General features: G+C 44.0%; 1 protein-coding gene and 1 pseudogene across 3 annotated transcripts; one reads left to right on the top strand and one right to left on the bottom strand.

The window, feature by feature from the left end:
• Window positions 1–486: 486 nt before the first annotated feature.
• LOC121793135 lies at window positions 487–2,917 on the bottom strand (annotated as a pseudogene).
• A 1,605-nt stretch (window positions 2,918–4,522) lies between these two features.
• On the top strand, window positions 4,523–5,981 carry LOC121782978 (transcription factor bHLH53-like). Of its 3 annotated transcripts, XM_042181003.1 has the most exons (3): window positions 4,523–4,656; window positions 5,033–5,599; window positions 5,683–5,981. In XM_042181003.1, exons 2-3 carry the CDS (start codon window positions 5,057–5,059, stop codon window positions 5,854–5,856), a joined length of 717 nt encoding a protein of 238 aa, XP_042036937.1. In that variant the 5' UTR covers window positions 4,523–4,656; window positions 5,033–5,056; the 3' UTR covers window positions 5,857–5,981. The 3 variants fall into 3 exon arrangements, with proteins under 3 accessions (XP_042036937.1, XP_042036944.1, XP_042036929.1); XM_042181010.1 differs by lacking the exon at window positions 4,523–4,656 and having other exon boundaries at window positions 4,950–5,599; window positions 5,686–5,981; XM_042180995.1 differs by lacking the exon at window positions 4,523–4,656 and having other exon boundaries at window positions 4,950–5,599.
• Window positions 5,982–26,549: the final 20,568 nt, after the last annotated feature.

Raw genomic sequence — 26,549 nt, 5'->3', positions numbered from 1 at the left:
TCTTAATCAGATATAGACATATTTATCCCATTAATCTAAACCTGATGTTTTATCTCTTCAAATTCCCTTTTGCAGCTACAATTATGGTATCAACAAACATGGGTGCAAATGGTGAATGCAAGTCATCTACTGACAAATCTCGCACGTGCATATCAGGTCAGGTCGTAATCGTGTCAACACAATAATAGACACGACACGTATAATTTGCGTTAGTCCACATCAAAAAGCGACCTTCATAAACCACAAACTGATTCACTTAAATAAATACTAGGATACACATAGCATTCCATATGATGTAGTATAACGTTTCATTTTATAGATGTTGCAAAACACACATAACCATTGTTCAAAGCAGCATTCATATCCTATGTAGGATCATCCGCTCAGAGCATTCATCTTCTTACAAACTTTACCTCAGAATACATACCCCATTATTTCAAGCTCATTTATATCACACAAAAGCGATGGCAGAGCAACCACACATTCTCAAAGATTCAGACAGTTTGGGGAGAGAGGTTTAAGCTGCTGCAGCATCAACGGCTGGCCACCGCCCGCCTTGTTCACAAAGTTATCAACATATTCTTTCCTGCACATAAAAAGATTTGGTATTGCTTATATGTGGTACAAATGGTTAGAGCTGTACAGCCCTTTATGATGGGCGGTTATAGGAAAAAGGCGCACACTTGCAGGGAGATGATCGTGAGGGCGATTGAAAGGAGTCCATACAGGGTCACCAACAATAGCCTCATTGCCTGCATACGCAGATTTTACATTCAGGGATGGGTGCCAGTCAGTACTAGACAAATGCACAATATTATAGTGATAAAAATTAAACAAGAAAGGGCGAACGTGACTGTTATTCTGAACCTACCTTGATGTAATTGTCTGAATCAAGAGAAAGCGGTGATAAATTCCAGCTGGAAGGACAATCATTGCCCCCTTCTTTACCCAGATGCGTATCCAAGCTTCATCGCGATCGCGCACATCAAAATAACCTTCATGACCAGAAACTTTCTATTAGGCACTAGGGTAATCTAATAAAATAGAGTATACACCAGATGGAGTCGATCGTAAAACTTACCGCTTCCAGCAACACAATAGCGGATCTCCTCATCAGTGTGGAGATGTTCTTCATAAAAGTTCTTGATTTTCTCTTCATAATTTGGCAGCTTTTCTGGGCAAACCTCACAAAAATCCTAAGCAAATTGAATTCTGTTATGCTAATGTTGAAAATGAGAAGTAACATACTATGTAAGACATGACTATGAAACTAAAGATACCATATAAGAATATCCACGGTCTTCACGAATTTTCTTCAACTTTGGGTCAGTTTCATAATTATCAGCATCGAGCCTCCAGCTAAGCACTCCTAGCTCTGAAAATGACAAGGCAACTATCTTAGAAGCTGAAAAAATGAGAAAACAGGTAACATAGAATGCATGGTGTACAGACTAAGCTAAAAAATTATACTGTACTGTGAAACCTACTCGATAAGCTAGGTAGGGCAGATTAGAAGGCATGGTTTTAGATGAGCTCTGTGAGACGATGTTTTTTCCATACATGGTAGCTATTAAACCTACTAATAACTGAAAGAATGGTTGAACATCTAATTATATAGTGGGAAATGCAAAGACTGAATACCATCAAGTTTCTCAAATGACACAAATTCCTGTGGATCTCTGTGATGGGGAAGCCTCTGGTCTGCATCACTGTCATCCATGTACCATGCCTGAATAACCTCCTCCCTCGGATCCTGTATCAAATATATGTTAGGAGGGTGAGCATACTTGGAGAGACTTATAAATTTTACTCTTTCGATATTCACATAGTCTACTTATGGAGAGGGGAAATGACAATAGCAATGGAAAGAAGATAACCAATCACAATATTGAATTACTGAAACAAACGACCAGTTAATCGACAGTCAAAGCAAGCCAGGAAAATAATGTACTACAAATAAAGACATGAAGTTGAATAAAGTTTGGATCAACAAAATTCGTGTGGGACATAGCTAAAACAGAACTTTTTTATATAGATGTATGTAAAACAATAGAGAGACAAACTAAGTGAGTCACGCAGTAGCTGCATGTAAATACAGAATATTTTTAAGCATAAAATCAAAAACTATTTAGGATATGTTGTTCTCATTGCACCACAATTTTATATAATCCAGTGAAAAAAAAGAACATGTTTGCACAGACAGACTGAATTATAGGTCTAATTCCTCTGTTCTTTGCACCGATTCGAATTTCAAGCATATGCATTTGCTTGGCCTCCCGTAGGACCAAGCTAACAACATAAGTGTTACCGGGAACAGCCCTCAAATCAGGGATTGGAGATAGCAATTTTACACAGTTGTACTACGGGGTACTATTTTATATAACAAACCAGTTTCACTTGATTACGACAGTTTCTTGAAAAAACACAGTTCCAACTTTAAATCCACCAACTGATTGCTTCTCTCACCATTATTAAATTATAGTTCAATGTCATATTTTGATAAGCAACAAAAAAAATATAGCTTGAGATACTATCAAAGTTCAGCTTCCAAAATAATCCAAACAATATATGATCATACATCATAATTGAAGTTTGAGAAGCAAACAAAAAAAAATGTACGATAAAAAAAAAGAGATCAGGGATAACACAGAACACTTGATCGAGACTTATGGAGTACTTAATTAGATCCTCCTACTACCCGCCCGAGAACTTATACAACCAACTACAATCTGATAGCATCGACTAGAAAACAGAAAAAAGAGGCCTTATCATCATCTGAGCAAAATAAAAATGCAATTTTACATAATTAAGTATCGATATCAAGCACATCATCCCAATATCACAGATTTTCAAAGAAGAAAAGTTAAAATTAAAGAATTTCTCACCTTGCTTTCAGAACCCATTCTCCTCTCGCTCGCTTGCTCTCCCCAAACCCTTTCAGCAAGGGAATTCAGCTTTTTAGGAAACGCCTAAATTGGAAAATTGTCTTAAGAGCATCTCCAATGGCGGACGTCCGGTCGGACATCCGGTCGGACTTCGCGACGGGCGACCGGGACGTCCGCCATTGTGGCGTTTAGGGTCGGATACGGACGTCCCGTGAGGACGTCGGGTGTCCTCGGACGTCCCGGCGACGGGCGGGCGGACGTCCGCCACTGTGGCAAGGGTCGGACGTCCCGGTCGGACGTCCGGAAATTATTTTTTAAAAAAAAAAACTCTATATATACGGCTCGTTGAACTTCATTTCAACGCGGAGTGAGCCAGGGATGTTGGATTATGTAGAGGTTTAGGATGAAACGTTGCATCCCTTCATTTCACAAACCGAAAATAACTGATTGTTGGCGGGTTATAAATTGCAATTTGGTCCTTCAATTATCGAAATTCCATTTCCGGATGAAGATTTCTGCACAGTAACTTTAATGGAAATAAAAAAAATTCCAAACTAACCTGGCAGTTCGACCCCAGCCAGGGGCTCTGCCCCTTGGAACCCCGCTCTCGGGGGCGCTGCCCCCCGAACCCCCCGTCTAATCATAACGAATTCAAATAAGTGTGCACTCCGCACTTCCAACTTATTTGATGTCCTCGTTATAATTATATTGATCAATCAAGTTAATCCAATTACACTAAAATATCCAACAGATTATGTATTTTTCTTTTTTTCGAATGAACTAATGTATTTTGCCTTTTTTCTAACTATGTTTTTTTTTATGTTTTATGAATATGTATTTTTGCCCGTATTTTGCTTTCCCGTATTCCGTGTCAAAATTATATTTCCGTTTTTACGTAATTAAATTATTGTGATTTTTTTTATTGCGGGATGTCCTAGTGGGAAGGGCGGACATAGGAGGGGATGTCCTAGTGACGTGGCAGTGGGATGGGAAGTCCTAGTGACGTGGCAAGAGGTGTTTTTGGGATGTCCTAGTGGGATGTCCGCCCACTGGAGATGCTCTAATTGTGGAATGCCGAATGAGAATTATATTGAAATCTCTCTTGTAAGGACTAAAATATCCCTCGAGTGATAACATTTCTGTGTAGAGGTTAATTGAACGACGGAAAGTCGCTGTGAGCATTTTGGTCATTTTAAGAAGGGCGATCAAATTTGATTACGAAATTGGAATGGGTTGGATGATGATAGGATTTTCATTGAATTTCCGATTATTCCATTTGATTTTTCCAGTAATTTTTCTCCACATCCATATCGACTTGCTAATTCATATCGGAAGAGCGATCAAATTTGATTATGAAACTGTTTAGCTGAATCAGTTTTCTCCACAATCCATATCGACTGCTAATTCAATCGAGCCAAGAAATTACAATTAAGAAAGAAAGAGAGGAGGATATAAAGGGAGTGAAGAATACCTGTTTGGCTTGGATAAAGGGGGGAGGAGAAAAAACATCGAAACCCATTACTCTTTAACGGAATTCCTGAGACTAATTCAGCAGAGTAGGGCAAGCAAGTGTTGGGGCATTCCAAAGATAGCAAATTTAGCCAAGTGTTGGAAGCAACGAGGCACGGCGGGGCGGAGGTGGTGACCGGTGGAGGAGCGGCGTAGGAGGCATCTCAAGCTTCTGCCTTCGACAATGGTGAATTGAGCATGCAGCTGCTTGCTGAGGAAGAAGATAAAACTTCGGTTTTCTTGAAATTCTCGCACTATATGAGTAATTAATTGGCTATTGTTTTTATCTTTTAAATTTTCTCTCGTTAAAATTCTTTAAAAAAGAAAATAAAAGAAAAAAGCAGGTGATGTTAAATAACGGTTAATCAATGTATAATTGCAGTCAATTATTGTTAATTATATTTGCTAATTACACGGAGGTTGTTAGTCCCATAACTTCCACCATAACTTCCACTCTCCATTATCTCTCTCTGTCACCCACACAAAACACAGAGAGCTAAACATCCTATTTTGTTAAGGTTTATTTCTACACACATTCAATTCATTGTCTCTCTCTTTTAACTCACAAGTCACAACAACTTCAATTTTCCCTCCATATTCTCAACTATATTATCTCTTACGGTTTCGATTCTTGGCAGATTAATAGTATCCAATTCCAATTAATGGCGTTGAGCTACTACAACTCCAACTGGGACTCCTTTGCGCTGGCGGAATTAGGTGTTGATCTCTTCAACCCCGACGACTACTTGGTGGACCCCATCGACGCCTTCTGCAATTCTCTCCTCTCCGACGACTTACCTTTCGCCGATGATGGAATTCCCTTCGACTTCGATCATCTCAACTCCAACTACTTCCAATATAACAATGAGCCCTTTCCCCATTTCCCCAAACGCTGCGATTCCCACCCATTCTACCAAGATTACTCCATCCCGGAATTTGTGCTTCCTCCGCCGCCACCGCTGCCAGCGTTTCCGGCGCCGGGCTTCATCATGGGGAGCTGCGAGGGCGTGAGGATGAAAGAGGAGAGCTCGTCAGCGCAGAGCGTCGCCGCGAGGCAGAGGCGGCGGAGGATCACGGCGAAGACTCAGGAGCTCGGGAAGCTGCTTCCCGGCGGCCAGAAGATGAACACGGCGGAGATGCTGCATTCCGCCTACAAATACATCAAATTCTTGCAAGCCCAAGTTGGACTACTCGAATTCCTCAAGGTACTATTTTAAATGGACAAAACCAATCATTTTCTTCAATTCCTAAGAATATGAATCTTTGCTAACATAATCCAATCTTCTAGAAGGTCAACGAAGAGGAAGCATCAGTTGAAGGTGAACAAGTGTTCCAGAATCTTCTAGAATCTCCATTGATTCAAGAGAAGCTCTACTCCACCGAGCATTGCCTGATTCCTCAGAAGCTGGTGGAAAATTATCCAATCATTGATTTTAGCAAGCAAGCAAGCGGTTATGATTAACCGTTTCATTTTTAAATTTGTTTTAGTTTAGGCTAATCTTGATTAATGTTTTTATTGTTTTAAGGCAACCTCTTCTTGCCTGCCTTATGTTTAGTTCATTACAAATTGGAGTTGGGAGTTGGGTTAATTAGGCTCTTTATTTCAGGAAAAAATGCTGTATTTTTCTTACGGTAAGTTCTCCTGATCCTAACCTTATTGACAAATAATGAGCATTGATTTATTTGATTATTGAGTAATCCCAAATGCAATTGCTTGTGCATTTACTACTAGAATTTAGTGTGTGTTTAAATTCGTCATAATTAAAATCTTATAACCGCAATCTTAAAACAGCAATGAGAAGAATTTCAAGACGTAGGGTTTCCTAATTATTTATAATCATTCATCAGAAATTAGCAAGTTTTCTTGATATTTTGGTTCTTCAAAAAATAACAGACGTATTTGACATAGTTAAAGGAAATTAAGCAGTTAATTTTTTTGAGTGATTGTAGGATAGACTGTTTTAATATTTCTTGGTGCATAATTAATTTAACCATATTTTTCCTCCACACGAACTAATTTATCTATTTATTTTATAATTTTTTAGTTCCACTATGTCTCGATATTTTGATTTATCAAATTGCAGGATCCATACTTCCATGTAAATCGGAAGAGTTACACTAAGTCTTAAGTAATGTATCCACAAATTGATCCTTTTTGCAATAATATTTACTAACAAGTTTTGCAAATAATAGTACTACTATATTTTAGTAAAATTAACCCTCACTTGATATTACAATTACAATACATTGAATAAAGAAAAAAAAAATACTAGTTTATTTGAGATCATAATTTCACCTGGACACCACTAAAATTACCAACTCCATAGAAGTAAAATCTATTATTATCTCAGTGAAGCCTGCAAAGCAAACATTTAAGAATTTAGAAACCAATGGAAATGGGTGCAGAAGCTGAAAATGAATGAAGAATAAACCATTACAATGATCAGTGATTACTTTCTCCATTCAGTGTTGATTGAAACTGGGAGCCAATCTTTAATCTTGCATCTCCTTCAACAGATGTCTGAGCCTCATCGTTCCCGAACGACAGCTGCCAGTTTCAAACCCAACTGTAGCCTGGTTCTTTGGAGACATGCTGCCTTCCCATTATATCTCTGACATCTTTAACATCATCCCATCTATCTAATGAGGAATACATATTGGCTAGGAGGAGGGAATATGGGGCAGACTGTCCAAACGGAAAAGCTCGTCTGCTGCCCTTCTTGCCAAGTTCACATTGCCATGAACCCTGCAAGAGCTCAGTAATACCTCCCAAACAATGGGATCGTCTTTGTATGGCATCTTTTCTATGATTTCTTTGACTTCATTGGTGTCGACTATGCAAGTGTAGTGATCACTAAGCGGCTCTACGTCATATTCTTGCTGCATTGATTTGAACACCTTCAAGCCAGTATCTATTAGTAATCCGGAATGACTGCAGGCGGTTAAGACAGCAACAAAAGCTATGTGATCAGGTTCGATACTAGCTTTGATCATGTCCCTAAATAGATCAACAGCTTCTTCTCCGCGCCCGTTTTGAGCATAACCGTGTATCATCTCTTTCCACGTGACTAAATCTTGACACACCATCATATTGAAGAACCGTCTGGCCCCAGCCACACTTTCTGTAGATGTCAACCAGAGCAGTTCCGACATAAACATTATTCGAGTGTCCTTGTTTCACTATCAGACCATGAATCTGCCTCCCTTGTGAGAGAGATGATAAAGACGAAAAACAATTCAGTGCGCTAGCGTAAGAAAACTCAGTCGGTAGCATGCATTCACGTAACATTCGCCTGAAAAATTAAAGCCCTCTGCATCCATTGAATTAAGGGATAAACCTGCCAATACTGAATTCCAACACACTATATCATATTTGGGAGCCATGTTGAAGATAGCTTTTGCCACTTCTATTTTGCTACATTTTGAGTAAACAGCAATCAGTCCACTCGTAACATACAAGTCCATCGAAAGCTCAGCTTTCCACAAGGCAGCATGAATCTGCTTCCCACCCTCTAAAAGCCCCATGGAAGCACAAGAACTGAGAATTATAGCAAACGTAGTTCGATCAGGCCTCGCTTTTCTAAACTGCATCTCACTAAAGAGCATCACCGCCTCCCTGTGGTATCCGTTCTGGGAATAGCCCGACAGCATAGCATTCCACGAGGCCAAACTTGGCACCGACATACCATTGAAAATTCGAAGCCCCGTTTCAACATCACCACTTCTCAAGCAGGCAGCAACCATATTAACACATGTGACCTCATCAGGCTCAACCCCACAGCTCTGCATTCTCTCCATACACTCGATCGACATCTTGTCCGCATCGACATCATCTGACTACAAAGGTTCGTCGTGGTGACTCAGATCCATTCGCGTGATGACGAACCTGGGGTTTTTCACGCCTCAGTTTCTTTGGCCGACCACGTTGTCGCTTTGTCCTCGGGAGTGTCAGTTCAAATCCAACTGCAGAGGTCTTCGGCCAATTATCCATCCAATTGATTGGATAGAGGACATTCTCATACAGAATCGTCATTGTAGACCGCAAATAATAGCGGGATACATAGTCTGCTACATCCTTCCCAATCTTGTTGATTGTAGCGATGGCGTGAGTGCATGGCATCCTAGTCAACTGCCATAATCTGCAAGAGCAAGTAAATTCATGCATGTTCATTACGTACTGGTCTGACGGTCCCGACACTTGGTACGAATCCTCTCCGTTCCATGTTGCTCTCCAAGAAGAAGCCCTCACGAACAACTTATCCACTATCTCTCTGATAACGGGCGGCAGTGGGTGATCGTATGTCTTGATCCACTGGTCTCTAATCTGTATCCTCTCCATTTGACTTGTCCGGATCTCCTCCAACATGATGATAATGGCCGGCTCGCGAGCAATTGCTATCTTCGAATTAAAGGTCTCGCATATATTGTTGAGGATAACATCGCAACAAACATGCGGAGAGAAATAAGCCTTTACCCATTTTTCTTTATGAGCAACACCGGGTAGGTACTGATGTGCTTGGGGATATATAACCCGTAGTGCATCCATCCGTTGAACATACTGTTCGTGTATTGTACTCGATGCAAGCTCCCACAACATCTTCTTAAAATTCTCCCTGATGAATCTCTTCTTGAAGTTGTTGTATATGTGCTGCACACAGAAGCGATGCTCGTTCTGTGGGAAATCCTCCATAATGGCTTTTGCAAGACCCTACCAAATGCATGTAACACAACACACATTAGTACATGTATAAGCCACAACACATACAGAAAATCTATAATCACACTCGAACTACTACTCTTATAGGCGAAATCACAACTGAAGTAGTATTATTTAAAAAATCACAATTGAAGTATACACGTTTTACTGAAATCACATTACTCGTACCTTTTGCTGATCAGACATGAAGACAAATCTTGGGGCATTCTCCTGTAAGTTGATGTCCTCTGCCAGATAGCCGAGAAACCATTTCCACTGCTCATAGCTCTCAGCCTCAGTCACCGCCCACGCAATAGGCCACCAACCGTTGTTTGGATCAATTCTCATGGCCGTCATAAGTTGGCCTCTGTACATACCTCGCAAGAAACGACATCCAAGAAGATAATCGGACGGCAAAAACGCATCCAACCCTTTTTCAACGGCCTGAGGCAACTATAAAACCGCAAGAATCTCGGGCCCACAGCTGCAGGATCTCTGAAGTTCTCGTAGTGTATATGCACACTAGAGTCGGCGTGTGTCCGTTCTAATTCAGCTTTGTAGTCAAACAGTCTCCGATATTGGAGTCCCGCCTTGCCAAAAATACCTTCTAATGCAATGTCTCTTACGCGATACGCCTTCATCCTGCCAACTTTGAGCCCTAACTCTTCATCAACACACTGTCGTATAGCCGCCAATGGGATGTGGGGATTCGCTTTGATTTTCTCCATGTAACGCTCAGCCAGCCACTAGGACGTCAGTCATCTCTGATCCAACACTTGGGAGCATGTGGGCGCATGATCTCTGTGCATATTCACTACCACAAAATCGGTATTGTTGTGGGTTTCGATCTTCCTTGCATAAACATACCATTCACATGACTTTCTTTTACAAATGACACGAAGTATCTTGCCACCATTCTTGGATACATCTACACGGCGTCTGCTCATTATCTCGTACTGGCGAATGACCTTATAGAAGAAATCTCTATCCTTAAAAAAATCACCAGGCTTCCAATTTGGCAGCTCATTTGTCAGCTTGAAGGGGGTGTACTTGATACCCTTCCTACGCAAGCCTTCCAAATCCTCTAGATCTTGGAGATCTTGTAGCTCATCAACTGTATCTTGCTCGTACAGAGGGTTGTATCTGACGAGTTCCTTTTCTCAACAACAGGGGAGAACCTTCGTTTTTTCTTGGACCCTCCACTGCTTTCACCATGCTGCTGTCCAGACCCGTGTGCGTCTGTCTCTGGCTCCGCACCCCCTTCTTGTCCCGCCTCCTGTTCCTGGTGTTGTTCCTGACACAACGACTCGTAATATAAGGTAAACATTTTTTCGTCACGACACATGTTGGCCAACGAGATAAAATCGCCGACCTCATCATCATCGTCAGTACTTCCCTCGTTATGAAGATGACATTCGTCAGGAACATAATCGAACGACGGACAATAAACATCTTCCGCCACCTGATGGGGTACATCTCCTACCACTGGTAGTCTGGTACGGGTTCTTCACATGTTGCTTCAGCTGGAGCTGACTCTTGCACTTGGGTGTCAACTTCGGACATGAACAATTAATGTCCTCAATGATTGGAAAGATATCATTGTCCACCTGTGTGTCCGGCTGTGGCTGACAACCACTGTCCATAACCGGTCGGTACACGTCTTCATCTGCAAATGCTCCTACCTTGTCCGAATCTGGTTGGTGAACTACAGATTCAGACTCAGTTGCAGGTTCATCGACACTTGGACCAGTCGGAATGGAATGGTCCACAGATGAAGGTCTAGCTACATCCTGCAATACACAAAATCACAAATGAGGGACTAAATCGCAAATGAGATACACCAAATGTACACATATGAGATACACAAAATGTATACAAAATCACAAATGCGGTACTAAATCAATTGTGTAAATCACAACTCATTACCTCTGGTACGTGTGCATGGGAGTCTCCACCTCCAACTTCTCCTACTTCTTCAAATCATCCTCCTCCAACTTCTGTTGTACATTCAACGCCGGGTGCTGCTACTGATGCTTCTCCAATCTCAGAGACCGGGGCTTCGGTTGGTACTGATTCGGATGATACCGCTTCAAATGCATTCGCCAAATTTTGACTAGCTACCTCCGCGTCCCTCTTCCTCTTAGCACGATCATCGTCTAAACTCTTCGTAAGATATTCCTCGAACTCTATATCCCTATCATACCAGCCAATCATTAAAGGCTTATTCCGGTGCTCTTGAAACTGACCTCGTTGCCTCCTCATCGGTCTAGGCTTTTGCTTTGGCACAGTCGGTTCGGTTTCTTCAATCTCTTCAATAATGACTCCTGGGGGTTTAGACGCCCTGAATCTGAGAAGCTCTTGCGCTTCATCCTTCATTTTCTTCAATATAGCATCAGCCCGGTTTATCTCCACAACATAGATGTGAACTAACTTTGTCGTAGTCGACGCCACTTTGAGGAAATCCTTCAGATGTGTATCCTCAACAATGGGCAACAATGGGCCGCCGATTAAAACCCTCGCGCACTCATGACTGTACTTTGGATCACAAAAATAGAACTCACATATCATCTTCCTATCATACTTCAACTTTAACACCATGCTCGATAGGTCTATGAGCGCGAAATGGTTTATGTTGCAGAAGTCGAAGTATGTCAAATACCCACCAACATACTTTTTCTCATCGTTTGTATTGAAGAATTAACCGCCATGATGGAAAGCAACTGGAAACTTTCCAAGTGCATCCTCTGTTAAGGAGAACAATAATCGGACCGTTAAAAATCAAACCAAAACAGTCAAGAAAATTAACAAAAAAAAATCAAATTCTGGCGCCCTGAATCACAAACTGAGGATTAAAAATCAATTTCCGGAGAAACAAAAATATATTCACAAAAAAAATCAATTTCGTAAACCCTAAATCACAAACCGAGGATTATAACTTATTGTATTCATCTTATGGGACGAAAAAATCAAGATCAGGATCGCGGATATCCCAGGTTTCTTCTTCCACATCTATGACCACCGGTGCATGTCTCTGTGGTGGCGATGGCGGGGGTGTGGGTTCCCTGTTACGGCGAGACGAATTCCGTGACGACGAACCGCCTGATGATCCAGCGCGCTTCCGTTTAGGCGCCATTCATGCAAGATAGTTTTTTCACAGAGGGGGCAGAGAGAATGAAGAGTGAGCCCAATGTTTTGCAATTTTTAGGCGGGGTGGGATAGTGAACTCCTTTTTTTGCAAAAATTTTAGGCGGGGTGGAAGTGATGCCGAAACTAAGGCTTGTGAAATTTTTGAAACTTATTTCATAAATCACACCCGGAGTCCTGTGTACGTGGCGTGTGCGTGTGGTCGATCTGGTTACGAACCGCCGCTGACGCGCCATCATGACTGAGGGCTGACACACGCCCGTCAAATCACCCGCCACTGCATAATATCATGTGGTATGACCATAATGCCCTTTTAGGGTTGAAGGGTCTTTTTGTCCGAAAAAACCTGATATGTGATTATGTTAAACGCTAGAGACTTGTAGCAATATTTTTAAACGTCAGGGGCCTGGAGTGAAATAAATGAAACGTCAGGGATGGTCTATGTAGTTCACTCTTTAAATTATTAGCACCAAATCTGAATTTCATATTTTACCTACATTTTCACAAAAAATTCTCAGATTTTCTTGAACTCGTATGAAGGTTGCTGGTGATGTTTAGTGTATAATTTATCAGTTGAAGCAATATCAATAGGGTGAGTGAAAATAAACGAAAAGTGATACTTCTCACCCCTCTCTTGTTGTCTTCTGATTCATCTCAGCAAATTTGAGACTATTGTCTTCTGGTTCATTTGTAAATTCAAGATTTTTTAAATTTATGGAGAGTAAGAAATTGCAAGTAGAGAAATTTTGGATTTGGAGAAAAAGAGGTTGTAGAATCTTGATGGGGTACGAACTAAACCCTAATGGCAAGCCCAATAACAGTGACGGCCCATCAGCCCAGAGCCCAAGAAAGAGTATCTGTTCGGCACCAAAGAGTTCGGCACGACCAAAGAGTTCGGACTCAGCCTACAGCTCGGTAAAAGCCGACCAGTCAAGCTCTCCTCTCAGATCGGCAAGAGCTGATCGGTAAAGTCCAGCAGTTCGGTCTCAGCATTCGACCGAACTAGGAGTTAGTGGACTCATGAAAGGCCTCCACGACCTCCACTATACCCACGATCTATTTAGTGGTACGAAGCAGTTATTGAGCAGTTATTGCTCACCCACGATCTTGTTAGTGGGGCTGCAAACCACGATCCTAGTTCAATGTATAAATAGAACTTAGATCAGATAGAAAAGGGTTAAGCTCTCTAGAGATAAAATCATATAGCAAGTCTGTGTTGTAAGCTGTAATCCCAGATCAAGCAATACAATCTTGCCCTCCCTTCTTCCCGTGGACGTAGATTTACTTCAGTAAATCGAACCACGTAAATTCTTTGTGTCGTAGTCTTCATTCTCTACCAGCATTTACTAACATCAGAAATTCGCGGATCCATCACTGGCGCCGTCTGTGGGAAACGAAGAACAAAATTTGTGATAAAGCGAATTTTTTGATCCATTTTTTCCACCCAAAAAATGCATACCAGATCACAGAGTACCCGTATTCCTGCCCGTGAGAGCCAGGAGGAAGCCAATCCATCCCATAGGTCGGGAAAACAGCCTAGGGATAAATCCACCACCAGTTCTCATGGCGAAGGAACAAGCCGCTCCAAAAATCGTCCCACTGAGTCTTCCCAGCAGCCCGATTTGAATGAGGCTGTCAAGCAGTTTTTGGCGGCGAAGCAGGAGGAATTCTTAACCTTCCTGCGAAAAAGCCAAAAGCAGCCGGAGACGAAAACGACGGATTCTCCTTCTCCCTCCGCACAAGAAAGTCACTACCGCAGTAGTGTCGCATCTCCCAGGAGAAAGAATCCCCGTCCCCAACATGTTCCAGTTCCTCCTCGGTACCGGAATCACAGGAGAACTCAATCTCCTCCATACCGACGAGATATCGGATTCGCCGTGTACGGAGCACTGAAGACTCCGTTCTCGGACGACATCACCCGAACTCCCCTACCACAGAACTACCGAACTCCGTCGATGACTTACGACGGGCTCGTGGACCCTCACGATTTCTTGGGGCGCTATCAATATAACATGGCGAACCAGGGTCTCAACGAGGTCCACATGTGCAAGCTGTTTCCCGAGCTGCTCATCGGGAACGCGAGAAGGTGGTTCGATAGCCTCCCCCAGGGCAGCATCAGATCTTACCGAGATCTAATGGATGCCTTCCACAGGAGGTTCTTTCAGAAAGCGGAAGCCCGAATCACTTCGGCTCAGCTGCTTTCCATTCGTCAAGGTCGCGACGAAAAAATCAGCGACTTTATGACAAGATTCCACAAGGAATGCCTGCAAGTAGACGATCTCAACGATCTGCTTGTCATCTCGGCATTCCAAAATGGAATCCTGCCCGGAGCTCTCTACAGGAAGCTCGTTGAGTGCGGTCCGCAGACAGCTCAGGAAATGTGGGACATTGCGGACCAGTACTCCCGGGCCGATGAGGCAGACCGTCGCAAACGGTCGTTAGACAGCTCATCGACCCGAGGAGACAGAAGGAAGCCCGATCATAGCGATCAGGGGCATCCTCGCCGGACTCCATTTGAAAGAATTCAAAGGGCTCCGGTGCAAGACAGATTGGGACCTCGTCTCAATCCCGAGAAGTCGCCCGCTCAGTTCGTACCGCTGAACAAGCCGAGAGCGGAAATTTTCGAACTGCACTCTGACCTATTCGAAAAGCCAAAGCGGATGACGAAATCAGCCGCGCGCCGACCACAGGATAGCTACTGCTCCTACCATCAAGACCACGGTCACGATACTGAGGAGTGCAGAAACTTGGCTGCAGGTATCGATGTTCTTGTGAAGGCAGGGACATTGAAAAAATACCGAAGCAAGCAGCCAAAGAAGAATAAAAAGCAGAGTGGTGCGAACTGCGCTCCTCAGGATCCGAAAAGGCAGCCGGATCCCGAAGACGATGACGAGCCGCAATATGATGGAGTAATCCAGACTATTGACGCGCTCCCTGCCGGGAAGACCAAGTCGTCCCTAAAGTCAGAACGCAGAGGCTCCAATCGAGAGGAGCCAACGCATAAAAGGCTGAAGCAGGACGAAGTGATTACGTTCTCGGCTGCTGATCCCGTCCCGGCCATCTCTCCTCACCAAGACGCCATTGTCATCCAAGCCGGAGTGGCAAACAAACTGATCCACAGGGTGTTTGTGGATACAGGAGCGTCGGTTAGCATTCTTTTTAAAGAGTGCTTCGACAAACTAGAAGTGGACCCAGCTCGGCTCAGTCCGGCTCCGCTTCCCCTGAAGAGCTTCACCCAGGAGGACACCCGCCCTGAAGGTATTATCAGCCTTCCGATCACGGTGGGGAAAGCGCCTACTAGCTCCAGTACGATGATTGAGTTTTTCGTGGTGAAAGCTCGGTCCCCGTACAACGTCATCCTGGGAAGAGACTGGCTCAACACAGTTCGGGCCGTTTGCTCCACCTATCACCTCACCATCAAGATCCCTACTAAAGGAGGGATAGCGGTCATCCGAGGTGACCAAAAGAGAGCAAAGGAATGTCTGCAAATTGCGCTTAGAAGTGCCGAGCAGTCAGATCGGCACCACCAAGCATAGCAATCACAGCAGCCGGAGTCAGAGGCGATGACCGAAGTCATACCGGAGCCGAACTCGATGACAGTTCAGCTGTACGAAGACGATCCATCCAGAACGGTTAAGATCGGCTTCGCGGGAACGCCCCTACTTCGGGAAAAAACCATCCAGCTCCTCAAGGAGTATAAAGACGTCTTTGCATGGTCTCCGTTGGACATGACCGGAGTGCCCCCCGAGGTAATCACTCATCGGTTAAATATTGATCCTTCAGTCCGGCCGATAAAACAGAAGCAAAGACTCTTTGCGGCAGAACGAAGTCAAGTCATCCATGACGAAGTCCGTCAATTATTGAAGGCGGATGTGTTATTCGAAGTGAAGTATCCTTCGTGGGTGGCCAATCCTGTCATGATCAAGAAAAAGGAAGGAGGATGGCGGATGTGCATAGATTTCACCGATCTAAATAAGCACTGTCCCAAAGATTGCTATCCCCTTCCGAACATAGATAAAAAAGTAGAAGCTTTGATAGGCTTTGAAATTTTTTGTTTTCTTGATCTGTACAAAGGATACCATCAAGTTTTAATGGATGAGATTGACGCTTCAAAAACGGCCTTCATTACTGATTTCGGCATTTTCGCTTATAAAAAGATGCCATTCGGTTTAAAGAATGCCGGAGCCACTTATCAAAGGATGGTAGACAAGCTTTTTCGGCACCTGATTGGAAAGGAGGTCGAAGTGTATGTTGACGATATAGTCGTCAAAAGCAAAAGCACTTCGGAGTACGAGCACAACCTCAAGTCCACTCTCAACGTGCTCAAGAAAGCCAACCTCAAACTTAATCCCCAAAAGTGTACCTTTTTGGTAGATTCGGGAAAGTTTCTGGGTTGTTGGGTTTCAAAGGACGGACTCAAGGCAAACCCCTCAAAAGTTCAAATCGTTCAGAACATGGCAATGCCGAAGTCCATACATGACGTGCAAAGGCTAACCGGATGTCTAGCCGCACTGAATCGATTCCTTTCCCAAGCAGCCGAAAAGCAACTGCCGTTCTTCAAGGTGTTGAAAAAGGCACCAAAGTTCGAGTGGGGAGCCGAGCAGAAAAAGGCCTTTGACGAGCTCAAAAGTTATCTAGCCGAGCTTCCTATTCTCTCTGCTCCAACCGAAGCCGAAGTAATATTCTTATACTTAGCGGCATCGGATCAAACCATCAGCGCGGTGCTTGTACGAGAAGAAGGCCTAAAGCAGCTTCCCATCTATTTTACAAGCCGAGCATTAAGAGGTCCAGAAACCAGGTATCAACCACTGGAAAAGATTGCTCTGGCATTAGTAAATGCAGCAAGGAGACTGCGGCCATACTTCTATGCTCACAAGGTATGCGTCTTAACTGATCTGCCACTTCGGCAAGTGTTGACCAAACCGGAAGCATCAGGCAGAATCGCCAAGTGGGCTATAGAGTTGGGAGAGCACACAATTGAATATCTACCTCGGAAAGCCATCAAGGGACAAGCCTTGGCAGATTTTCTTGCGGAAGCAAAGTTCGATCAAGCAATTCCTGTTATTGCCGAACAGAAGAATTCTGCCAATGCCGAACTAGCACAGCCCTTGGAATCCGAAGTAGAGCCGCCAGACTGCTGGAGCGGATTCGTAGATGGAGCTTCAAACAAGATGGGAAGTGGAGCTGGTATTCTACTTGTCGCTCCCGACGGACACGAGGTAACCTACTCACTTCGGTTCCTATTCCCCACTACTAATAATGAAGCCGAGTACGAAGCCCTCCTGGCCGGACTCCAGTTAGCGCAAAGTCTGCTCGTCAAATCTCTCAAAGTCCATTGTGATTCACAAGTCATAGTAAATCACATGTTGGGTACAAGTGAAGCCCGTGACGAGAGAATGAAGAAGTATTTGGACAAAGCGCAAAGCATCAGCCGAAGTTTCTCCTATTTTCGGATAATCCGCATTCCCAGAGCGGAAAATAGCCGAGCAGATACCTTAAGTAAGTTGGCCTCAGATCCGAGCTCAAAGGCGGAAGAATTAATGCATCGAAGCATTGATGAAGCCGAGGTACATTCAGTATCCAGCTCGCCGAACTGGATGACGCCGATCTTGCAGTATCTGGATCAAGGACAATTGCCCGAGGATAAGAGAGAAGCTCGGAAGATCACGTGCCGAGCACTTCGGTACGAACTTCATGAAGGAGTCCTCTTTAGAAAGTCTTACCTCCAGCCGTTATTGTGGTGCGTAGGACCAGAAGAGACGGACTACATCCTCAGAGAAGTTCATGAAGGATCGTGCGGTAGCCACATCGGAGCCAGAGCTTTAGCTAAAAAAGTTCTGAGGTGGGGATATTATTGGCCAACCATGGTACAAGAGGCAGTGCAGCTCGTCAAGAAGTGTACGAAGTGCCAAATTCATGCAAATGTCCCAAGGATGCCGCAGACCGATCTATACACTATGCAAAGCCCTTGGCCTTTCATGCAATGGGGCATAGACATAGTGGGACCACTTCCTCAAGCTCCTCGGCAAATGAAATTCCTTATCGTTGCCGTGGACTACTTCACGAAGTGGGTGGAGGCTGAACCATTAGCTACGATAACGAGCTCAAAGGCATTGGACTTCGTCTGGAAGAACATAGTGTGCCGATTTGGCATACCCCACATCCTCATCTCGGATAATGGGACTCAGTTCACCGACAAGACGTTCAAGAATTGGTGCCAAGAGCTGAACATTCAACAGCGGTTCACTTCGGTCTCCCATCCCCAAGCAAACGGACAAACGGAAGTAACGAACCGGATTCTGGTGAAAGGGTTAAAAGCTCGGTTAGAACAAGCCAAAGGACAATGGGTAGAAAATCTCCCTCAAGTCCTATGGTCCTACCGAACTACACCCAAAACCTCCAACGGTGAAACTCCGTATAGTCTGGTGTATGGCACTGAAGCCGTAATTCCGGTGGAGATCGGCGTACCCAGTCCCCGAACTCTAAATTTCTCCTCAGAAATGAATGACGACGGACTGAGAGCAGAACTAGATCTCGCCGAAGAAAGAAGAGAATTGGCGTGCATAAAAGCAGCCAAGTATAAGGAGCAAGTAGCCCGGTATTATAACCAAAGGGTGAAAAAGCTTCAATTTCAAGTGGGAGATATCGTCTTGAGAAACAACGAAGTAAGCCGAGCAGAAAAGCTGGGCAAACTCGAACCCACATGGGAGGGTCCATATCGGGTGTCAGAAGTCCTCGGCAAAGGGTCTTATAAATTGACTCACATGTCAGGAGAACAAGTACCCCGAACATGGCACGTCTCCAACCTCAAGAAGTTCCACTTGTAAGAGACAAAGGTCCGGTCAGTCCGTCTCGTGTCTAGTTCGGTCATAGGGGTATATGTTTTTATTTGTTTGTTTTTTACTTGTACCTTTTACTTGTCGTTTTATAAAAAGTTTAAAGTTTTTTTCTTTCATCTTTTTCATTTTTTCTCTATGTGTTTTGTCTCTATGTGCTTGTCGTCTCTTACAAATGATACCAAGGTATATCGTTCTTTAAAGACTGATCCCCTTTTTAGATCGATTATTAAAGACTATTGTGAGTCCAAGCTTCTAAGGAGGATATAAGACCACAATTCAGCTTAACAAGCAGTCCGTCTGAAACGAACTGCAATAAGCCAACGATTGTGAGTCCAAGCTTCCAAGGAGGATACAAGACCACAATTCAGCTTAACAAGCAGTCCGTCTGAAACGAACTGCAATAAGCCAACGATTGTGAGTCCAAGCTTCCAAGGAGGATACAAGACCGCAATTCAGCTTAACAAGCACTTCGTCTGAAACGAACTGCAATAAGCCAACGATTGTGAGTCCAAGCTTCTCAGGAAGATACAAGACCACAATTCGGCTTAAGAAATAAGCACTTCGTCTGAAACGAACTGCAATAAGGGAAAGTCCGATCCACGCGATAAACCTCGCCGAATTAGGACGACCAAGTTCGGTCAAAGAAGTTTACCTCATAAGACCGGGGACGACCATGTCTAGTCAAAGAGGTTTACTGCATAAGACCACTTCGGTTAACTGGGAAAGTCCGATCCACGCGATAAAACTCGCCGAATTAGGACAAGGGAAAGTTCGATCCCGGCGACAAAAATCGCCAAATTAGAACACAAACCAAGTCCGGTCAAAGATGTTTATTTCATCAGACCAAAGACGAGTCCGGTCAAAGATGTTTATTTCATCAGACCAAAGACGAGTCCGGTCAAAGATGTTTATTTCATCAGACCAAAGACGAGTCCGGTCAAAGATGTTTATTTCATCAGACCAAAGACGAGTCCGGTCAAAGATGTTTATTTCATCACACCAAAGACGAGTCCGGTCAAAGATGTTTATTTCATCAGACCAAAGACGAGTCCGGTCAAAGAAGTTTACTTCATAAGACCAAGGACCAAGTCCGGTCAAAGAAGTTTACTTCATAAGACCGAGGACAAGTACGATGAAATTTTTTCGCTAAGCTGTAAATACAGTGTTAGAAGCGAAAACAAAATTTCATTTTTCAAATCTTGTTCGGCATACAACTCCGCTACCCTACAAAATGGCGTTACGCTATTACAAAGGACTATTCTACTGTCCAGGGTTGCTGAAGTTAAGCCACCTATCTGCAAAATCCTCTGGAAGCCGAGTTCGGTTGTTCCGAGCAGATGAAGAATAAGCAGGTCGACGAGATGCTATCCTCGACCCAACGCCTCTTCCCCGAGCCCGAGAAGTCCTAACACCTCGGCGATGAAGAGTCTCTGCAATAAGCATCTGCTGATCTTGCTCGCTCATAGTCACAACTCCTCGGCGAATTTCAGTCCGTCCCTGTCTTGACGATTCCGGTTGCTCCTGAGCCCGTTCTCGTCTTGACGTTTCCGGCTGTTCCGGAGTTCGTTGTTGACTGGGAGTAGGATTTTGAACAAGGGAACCAGAGGTTTGATCTGGAGTGCGAGCATCTGTTGGCACGATATGCCGAAGGAATCTTTCTATGGAGGGGCGCCGAGAAAGAACAATGTTGTACCGAGAAGCCCAGCGCCGCAATGATTTCACAACTTGTTGGCAAGCCGAGCTCTCCAGCGCATTGTTCCTCCGGAGTACATGATATTCCTCCCACAGTTCGTCAACTCGACTCTGAACATCTGATATGGTCACTCCCCCGCGCACACGGATGTAATCTTCGTACGCAGTCCTCTCAGCAATGGTCGTATTCAGCTCGGCCTCCAGATCCTTCTTATCGGACTCTAAGTCCTTATTATCGGCCTCCAGCTTCACTAAACGAGCCAGAAGCTCGTCATTCTTCGTCTGATCGGCTATAGCTCTTTTCTCAGCTTCGTCTAAAGCCGAAGAGTACAGCCGTTTCCAGTGAAGTATCTCCATCTCCTGGAGTACAAAGCAGCTATATTAGTTCGGCAGCTGTACCGAGCAGATAGTAAAATACAACAGGAATAAAGGCGAGTACGAAAAGCTATACGAAGACAAGTGTAGAGAATTTTTCATTCACAAGGAAAATTTTTACACTAGGAGGGCTTCAAGGCCATTTTACAAGGAAGAAACTAGACTAAGAGAAGGGAGACGAAATCATACTCCGCCAGCTTCGTCTCCGGCTCCTTGGTCTGGTTCAGCTTCTTTCTCCTGAGCTACCTCAGCCTCGGCCTCGCATCCTGCCGGCCTCGCCTCCGCCTCCTGATCGGCTTCCTTCTCCGGATGCCCGGCCCGCTCGACTTCGGCCTCCAGCTCCAGCGACTCGGCCTCACCCTCTCCGTTGTAAGTCGAAGCGGGTGAAACGGGTCCCACGGAGGCAAAGATAGCCTCCAGGTTCTCGTCCCGATCAGCTCGACAACTCCGGACTCGGTCTGCAGAAAGCAGGACCGAGGATGAAGCGAGCTCCTCAAGGAGCGGCAGATTCTGAAGCCGAGCTGCTATCTCACGGCTGTACAGAGGCAGCACGACGTCGGCCCCCTGCTCGCCCTTATCGGTAATTAGCCTTACCAGACTACCGACAAAGGCCGAGAACTGGCTGCTCAAAAAGAGTTTCTCCGTGTAAACACGGAGAGCCTCCCCCTGGGCAGCCACGGTGGCAGCCTCCTTCTGAGCCTCCCGGTGCTTCGTCTGCTCTTGCAGGATGATGAGCTGGTTTTTGGCTGACCGGGCTTCATCCTGAGCCGAGATCCTAGCAGCTCGGGCCCTCTCAAATTTGGCCTCAGCCTGTTCGGCCAGACTACGAGCAAGATGCAACTTCTTCTGCATCTCCTCGTAGTCGTGGGATGCTTTGGAGAGCTCCACGGAGACGAGCTTGGCTCTCTGAAGATGAACAAGGAAAAAACTCAACAGAATGGCCATCAAAAAATGTGGAAAAGAAGCCAAGTCAGAAAGCTTACCTCCACAAAATTTGTCGGCCATTGAAAAGGCTCAGGGACGTGTTCCGGGATGTCTGCAACCACCTCGGAGATGACCAGGTCTTTCCCCGGCACTCTTGGGGACTCATGAAATTTCCCCTTCCCTTTAGCCGAACACGACTCCGGCACTTTCGGATCCGAAGAAGAGGTTTTTTGCCTCTTCGGATTCTCCTCGGCTTCAGATGCCGAGCGAGGGGCTCTCTGCCTCTCCGGCTCCACAAGCTCGGAGGACTTTCGGATAGCCTTATTCAGCATGTACACTGCCAAACAGCAAGAAAGCAAAGTCAGATTTTCTTCGTTAAAGCAGTAGAGCATAAAGATAAAGAGAAATCCTCACCCTCGGCCTCTTCGTCCGAAGACGAGATGTCGAACACGACGTCGCCCTTGACGAGCTTAGACTCCGTGTATTGTTTCCTAACTATGGGAATCTGGTTGAGCTCGCCATCGAGCTCGTCCAACGGTTCAGGCCGAGGATGACGGATAACAGACTTCGGCCCTCTCCAAGGAAAACTAGGAGCCGCGGTCCTATCATAATAGAAGAAGCGGTTTTGCCACTTCGGCCACTTCGTTTTACAAAAGGCCCTAAAGGGCTGTACAGGGATCAAGTAAAACCAAGACCCCTTCCTCTTAAATTGAAAGAATTTAAGGATCGCCTTCAAAGACAAATCCCTTCCTAACCTACGGAGTTCGGCAGCGAAGGCCGACAAGTGCCTCCAAGAGTTCGGAGTCACCTGGCCTAAAGGAAGCTGAAAAAAATCTAGTAAATCTATAAAGGCAGAAGGGAGGGGGAAACGAAGCCCGCATTCTAAGCAGGCCTCGTACACGGTGGCGTAACCCTCCGGCGGGGAGTCAGCCCTATGATCACCGTCAGGTACCACCGCCCTCCCCCCAGGAAAAAAGTATTTTTCGGGTAGGGATACCACAGTATCCTTACTCAAAATACTATGGAAATACTCTACGGTCTTCTCCCCGGACTCTTTCCGGCCAGAAGACCCCTTACCGCCTCTCCTACCGCTACCCGACTCCGAAGAAGAAGAAGAAGACATTTTTCTTACTTTTTGAAGGTGAAGAAAGTCTGAAGAAGCTCTTGAAAGCGGAAGAAAATTTCTCGAGAAAGAGAGAGTATAGAAGACGCAACAGCAAAGGTGTTCAAATGAGGAAGAAAGAGCATATTTATCAGATTCGGGAAAGATTTCGAGATCGTTGCGCTGTTTCGAATCCCACCTTTTCAGGATTCAACGGCCGGATTTTACTGTCGCATTTAATGCAGGCACGCGCAAGGCACGTCCCCTGACGTCAGCCTCCCCCTTACCATTATCCAGAATGCCGAAGTGACTCACCTCGCCGAAGTGATTCACTTCGCTTTTCGGGGGGGTAGTGATGGGGTACGAACTAAACCCTAATGGCAAGCCCAATAACAGTGACGGCCCATCAGCCCAGAGCCCAAGAAAGAGTATCTGTTCGGCACCAAAGAGTTCGGCACGACCAAAGAGTTCGGACTCAGCCTACAGCTCGGTAAAAGCCGACCAGTCAAGCTCTCCTCTCAGATCGGCAAGAGCTGATCGGTAAAGTCCAGCAGTTCGGTCTCAGCATTCGACCGAACTAGGAGTTAGTGGACTCATGAAAGGCCTCCACGACCTCCACTATACCCACGATCTATTTAGTGGTACGAAGCAGTTATTGAGCAGTTATTGCTCACCCACGATCTTGTTAGTGGGGCTGCAAACCACGATCCTAGTTCAATGTATAAATAGAACTTAGATCAGATAGAAAAGGGTTAAGCTCTCTAGAGATAAAATCATATAGCAAGTCTGTGTTGTAAGCTGTAATCCCAGATCAAGCAATACAATCTTGCCCTCCCTTCTTCCCGTGGACGTAGATTTACTTCAGTAAATCGAACCACGTAAATTCTTTGTGTCGTAGTCTTCATTCTCTACCAGCATTTACTAACATCAGAAATTCGCGGATCCATCAAATCTCGAATTCTTTGATTCATATATGTCGTCATGTGGTTCATCTCTGTTATAGAATTTGAGTTTGGAGAAAAAAGTTGTGAAATCTCAATTTGATTTTACATCTCTCACTGCAAATTTGAGATTCTTGGAATATTAGGGCATCTCAATATTAGGAGTTAGAAATTACAAGAGATGTGAAAAAACGTTGTGGAATCTCAATTTGGAGAAAAAAACGATGGAGAAAGAATTGAGCAGATAGCGTATGAGATAAAAACCTTGTGCTGATGAATGTTTTGACTCAACCTTGCTGTACAATCAGATTTATCAAGAAATAAAAGAAAATTTATAATGTAAAAGGAATTAAAAAATAATAAATATATTGTAAAATTGAAAAACAAAATGAAAAAAGAAAGAGACGCTCACGCTGGCGCTCAGCAGAGCAGTCCTCGTTATATGAATAGGTTCAAGTGATTACTTTGCATTTCATACTTACTTATTTATGTGTATTTGTGAGTTAATTTCATTTATTAATATTATATTTTCCACCACGCCTTGAAGAATTAACATGGAAACTTCCACAGTTCCACTAACCGCGTTGCATACAAAGACAAAGATGATTATGTATGCCACTTCTCACGCCTTATTTTATATCACTACATTACCAATATTTTTTACTTAGAAAATATAAGCATTTTTATATAGTATTTCCTCCATTGACGAAGAATAATTTTTTTTTAAATTCGCATATCTCTGTCTATGGCATCTTTTTTTTTTTTTTTTTTTTTTTTTTTTTACAAATCTATATGCACACAACTTATACTTATATGGCCGGATATCTTTTAGTAATACTCCCTATTCATCCATTAAAAACACAATTCACCAAACTATTTACTTAGTACAATGTATGCCCACCACAGTTATATATTTTTTGTTGCGTTAGATTACTTTTTATTATGGGAATGTATACTAGGAGCCAAAACACATTAAAGTTGGGATATAGCCAATTTTCAGAACAAGAATATATGATTGGTAAGAGCATCTCTAATGGCGGCGAGTGGGCCAGCTAGCCGATTTCCGGTGCTCGCCGGTTCGCTTGTCGAACCATTGTAACCGGCCAGCGCCATTTTGGCGAAAAAATCGGCGAGCGCATGCCGATCCGCGAGCGCCGGTCCGCTCGCCGCCATTGCAGGCTCCGGACCGGCGAGCGGAAATTTTAATTTTTTTTATTTAATGTTTTTTTTATGAAACTCATTCTTGGTTTTTTCTCTTTTATAGAGACATCCTTGAATGTTTTATGTTCCACTTTCGATGTGGGACAAACTCATTCTTGGTTGTTTCTATTTTATAGAGACATCCTTGAATGTTTTATGTTTCACTTTCGATGTGGGACAAACTCATTCTTGATTGTTTCTCTTTTATAGAGACATCCTTGAATGTTTTATGTACCACTTTTGATGTAGACAAACTCATTCTTGGTTGTTTCTATTTTATAGAGACATCCTTGAATGTTTTATGTTCCACTTTCGATGTGGGACAAACTCATTCTTGAGGATGTTGTAATGTTATTTTAATTTTAATGAAGTGTGTTTTTTAATTAATGTACTTTTTAAATTTTTAATATTATTATTGAATTTTCCCGTATCTGTGTCGTAAATTTAATTCTATATTTTGTGTGATTGTCAATTATTATTTGTTTTATATAATTAGGAGTGATGTGGCTAGGCTATTGCTGGGCTATTTGTTTGTCCTGGTGATGTGACCGGAGGATTTTTAGTGCTGATGATGTGGCAGGAGGAGTTTGTGGCTTAGCTATTGCTGGGCGAAAGCAACTAGAGATGCCCTAAGGGTATCCACTATGGGGAGCCCGCGGCTATAGCCGCGGGTTGGGGCGGAGGGCGGGTGGGCTATAGTGGAGAAGTTGTCCGCCCGCGGGGCAGACACCGAAATGGGGGCGGACGGGCTTCAGCCGACTCCGGGGCGAGGACGCGGCGAAATGGGGGCGGACGCAGCTATAGGCGCGGCGCCTATAGTAGCGGCACCGACCGCCGCGGCCATAGCCGATTTTTTTTTTACATTTCAATTCACCTATAAATACACCCCACTCCATTCATTATTTTCACACCATTCCAACTCTACATCTATAAAAATTTCTCTCACTACAATTTGGGGTCGGAAATGAACAATTTGTGGAGAGACAGCTGGAATGCTCTGATTCAACAGGTGCAACACCAGGCCGCCCAGGAGGAAGCGACCCGATAATTTTGTTCATAATTCTAATTCTAATTCTAATTCTAATTCTACTTCTAATTCTACTTCTACTTCTACTTCTACTTCGTAATGTCGTGTTCTTCTAATTACGTATAGCCCGATAAATTTGTTCATAATTACTTGAAACATTATAAAATGAAAGTTGATTATAAAATTTGGGGGCTATTGGAGGTGTCCATTATAGT

Source organism: Salvia splendens, chromosome 2 (assembly GCF_004379255.2).
Source record: "Salvia splendens isolate huo1 chromosome 2, SspV2, whole genome shotgun sequence".
In the NCBI taxonomy this organism is placed as follows: domain Eukaryota; kingdom Viridiplantae; phylum Streptophyta; class Magnoliopsida; order Lamiales; family Lamiaceae; genus Salvia; species Salvia splendens.
The sequence above is the reverse complement of the archived record's forward strand: the minus strand, read 5'-3'. Positions and strand labels throughout refer to the sequence as shown.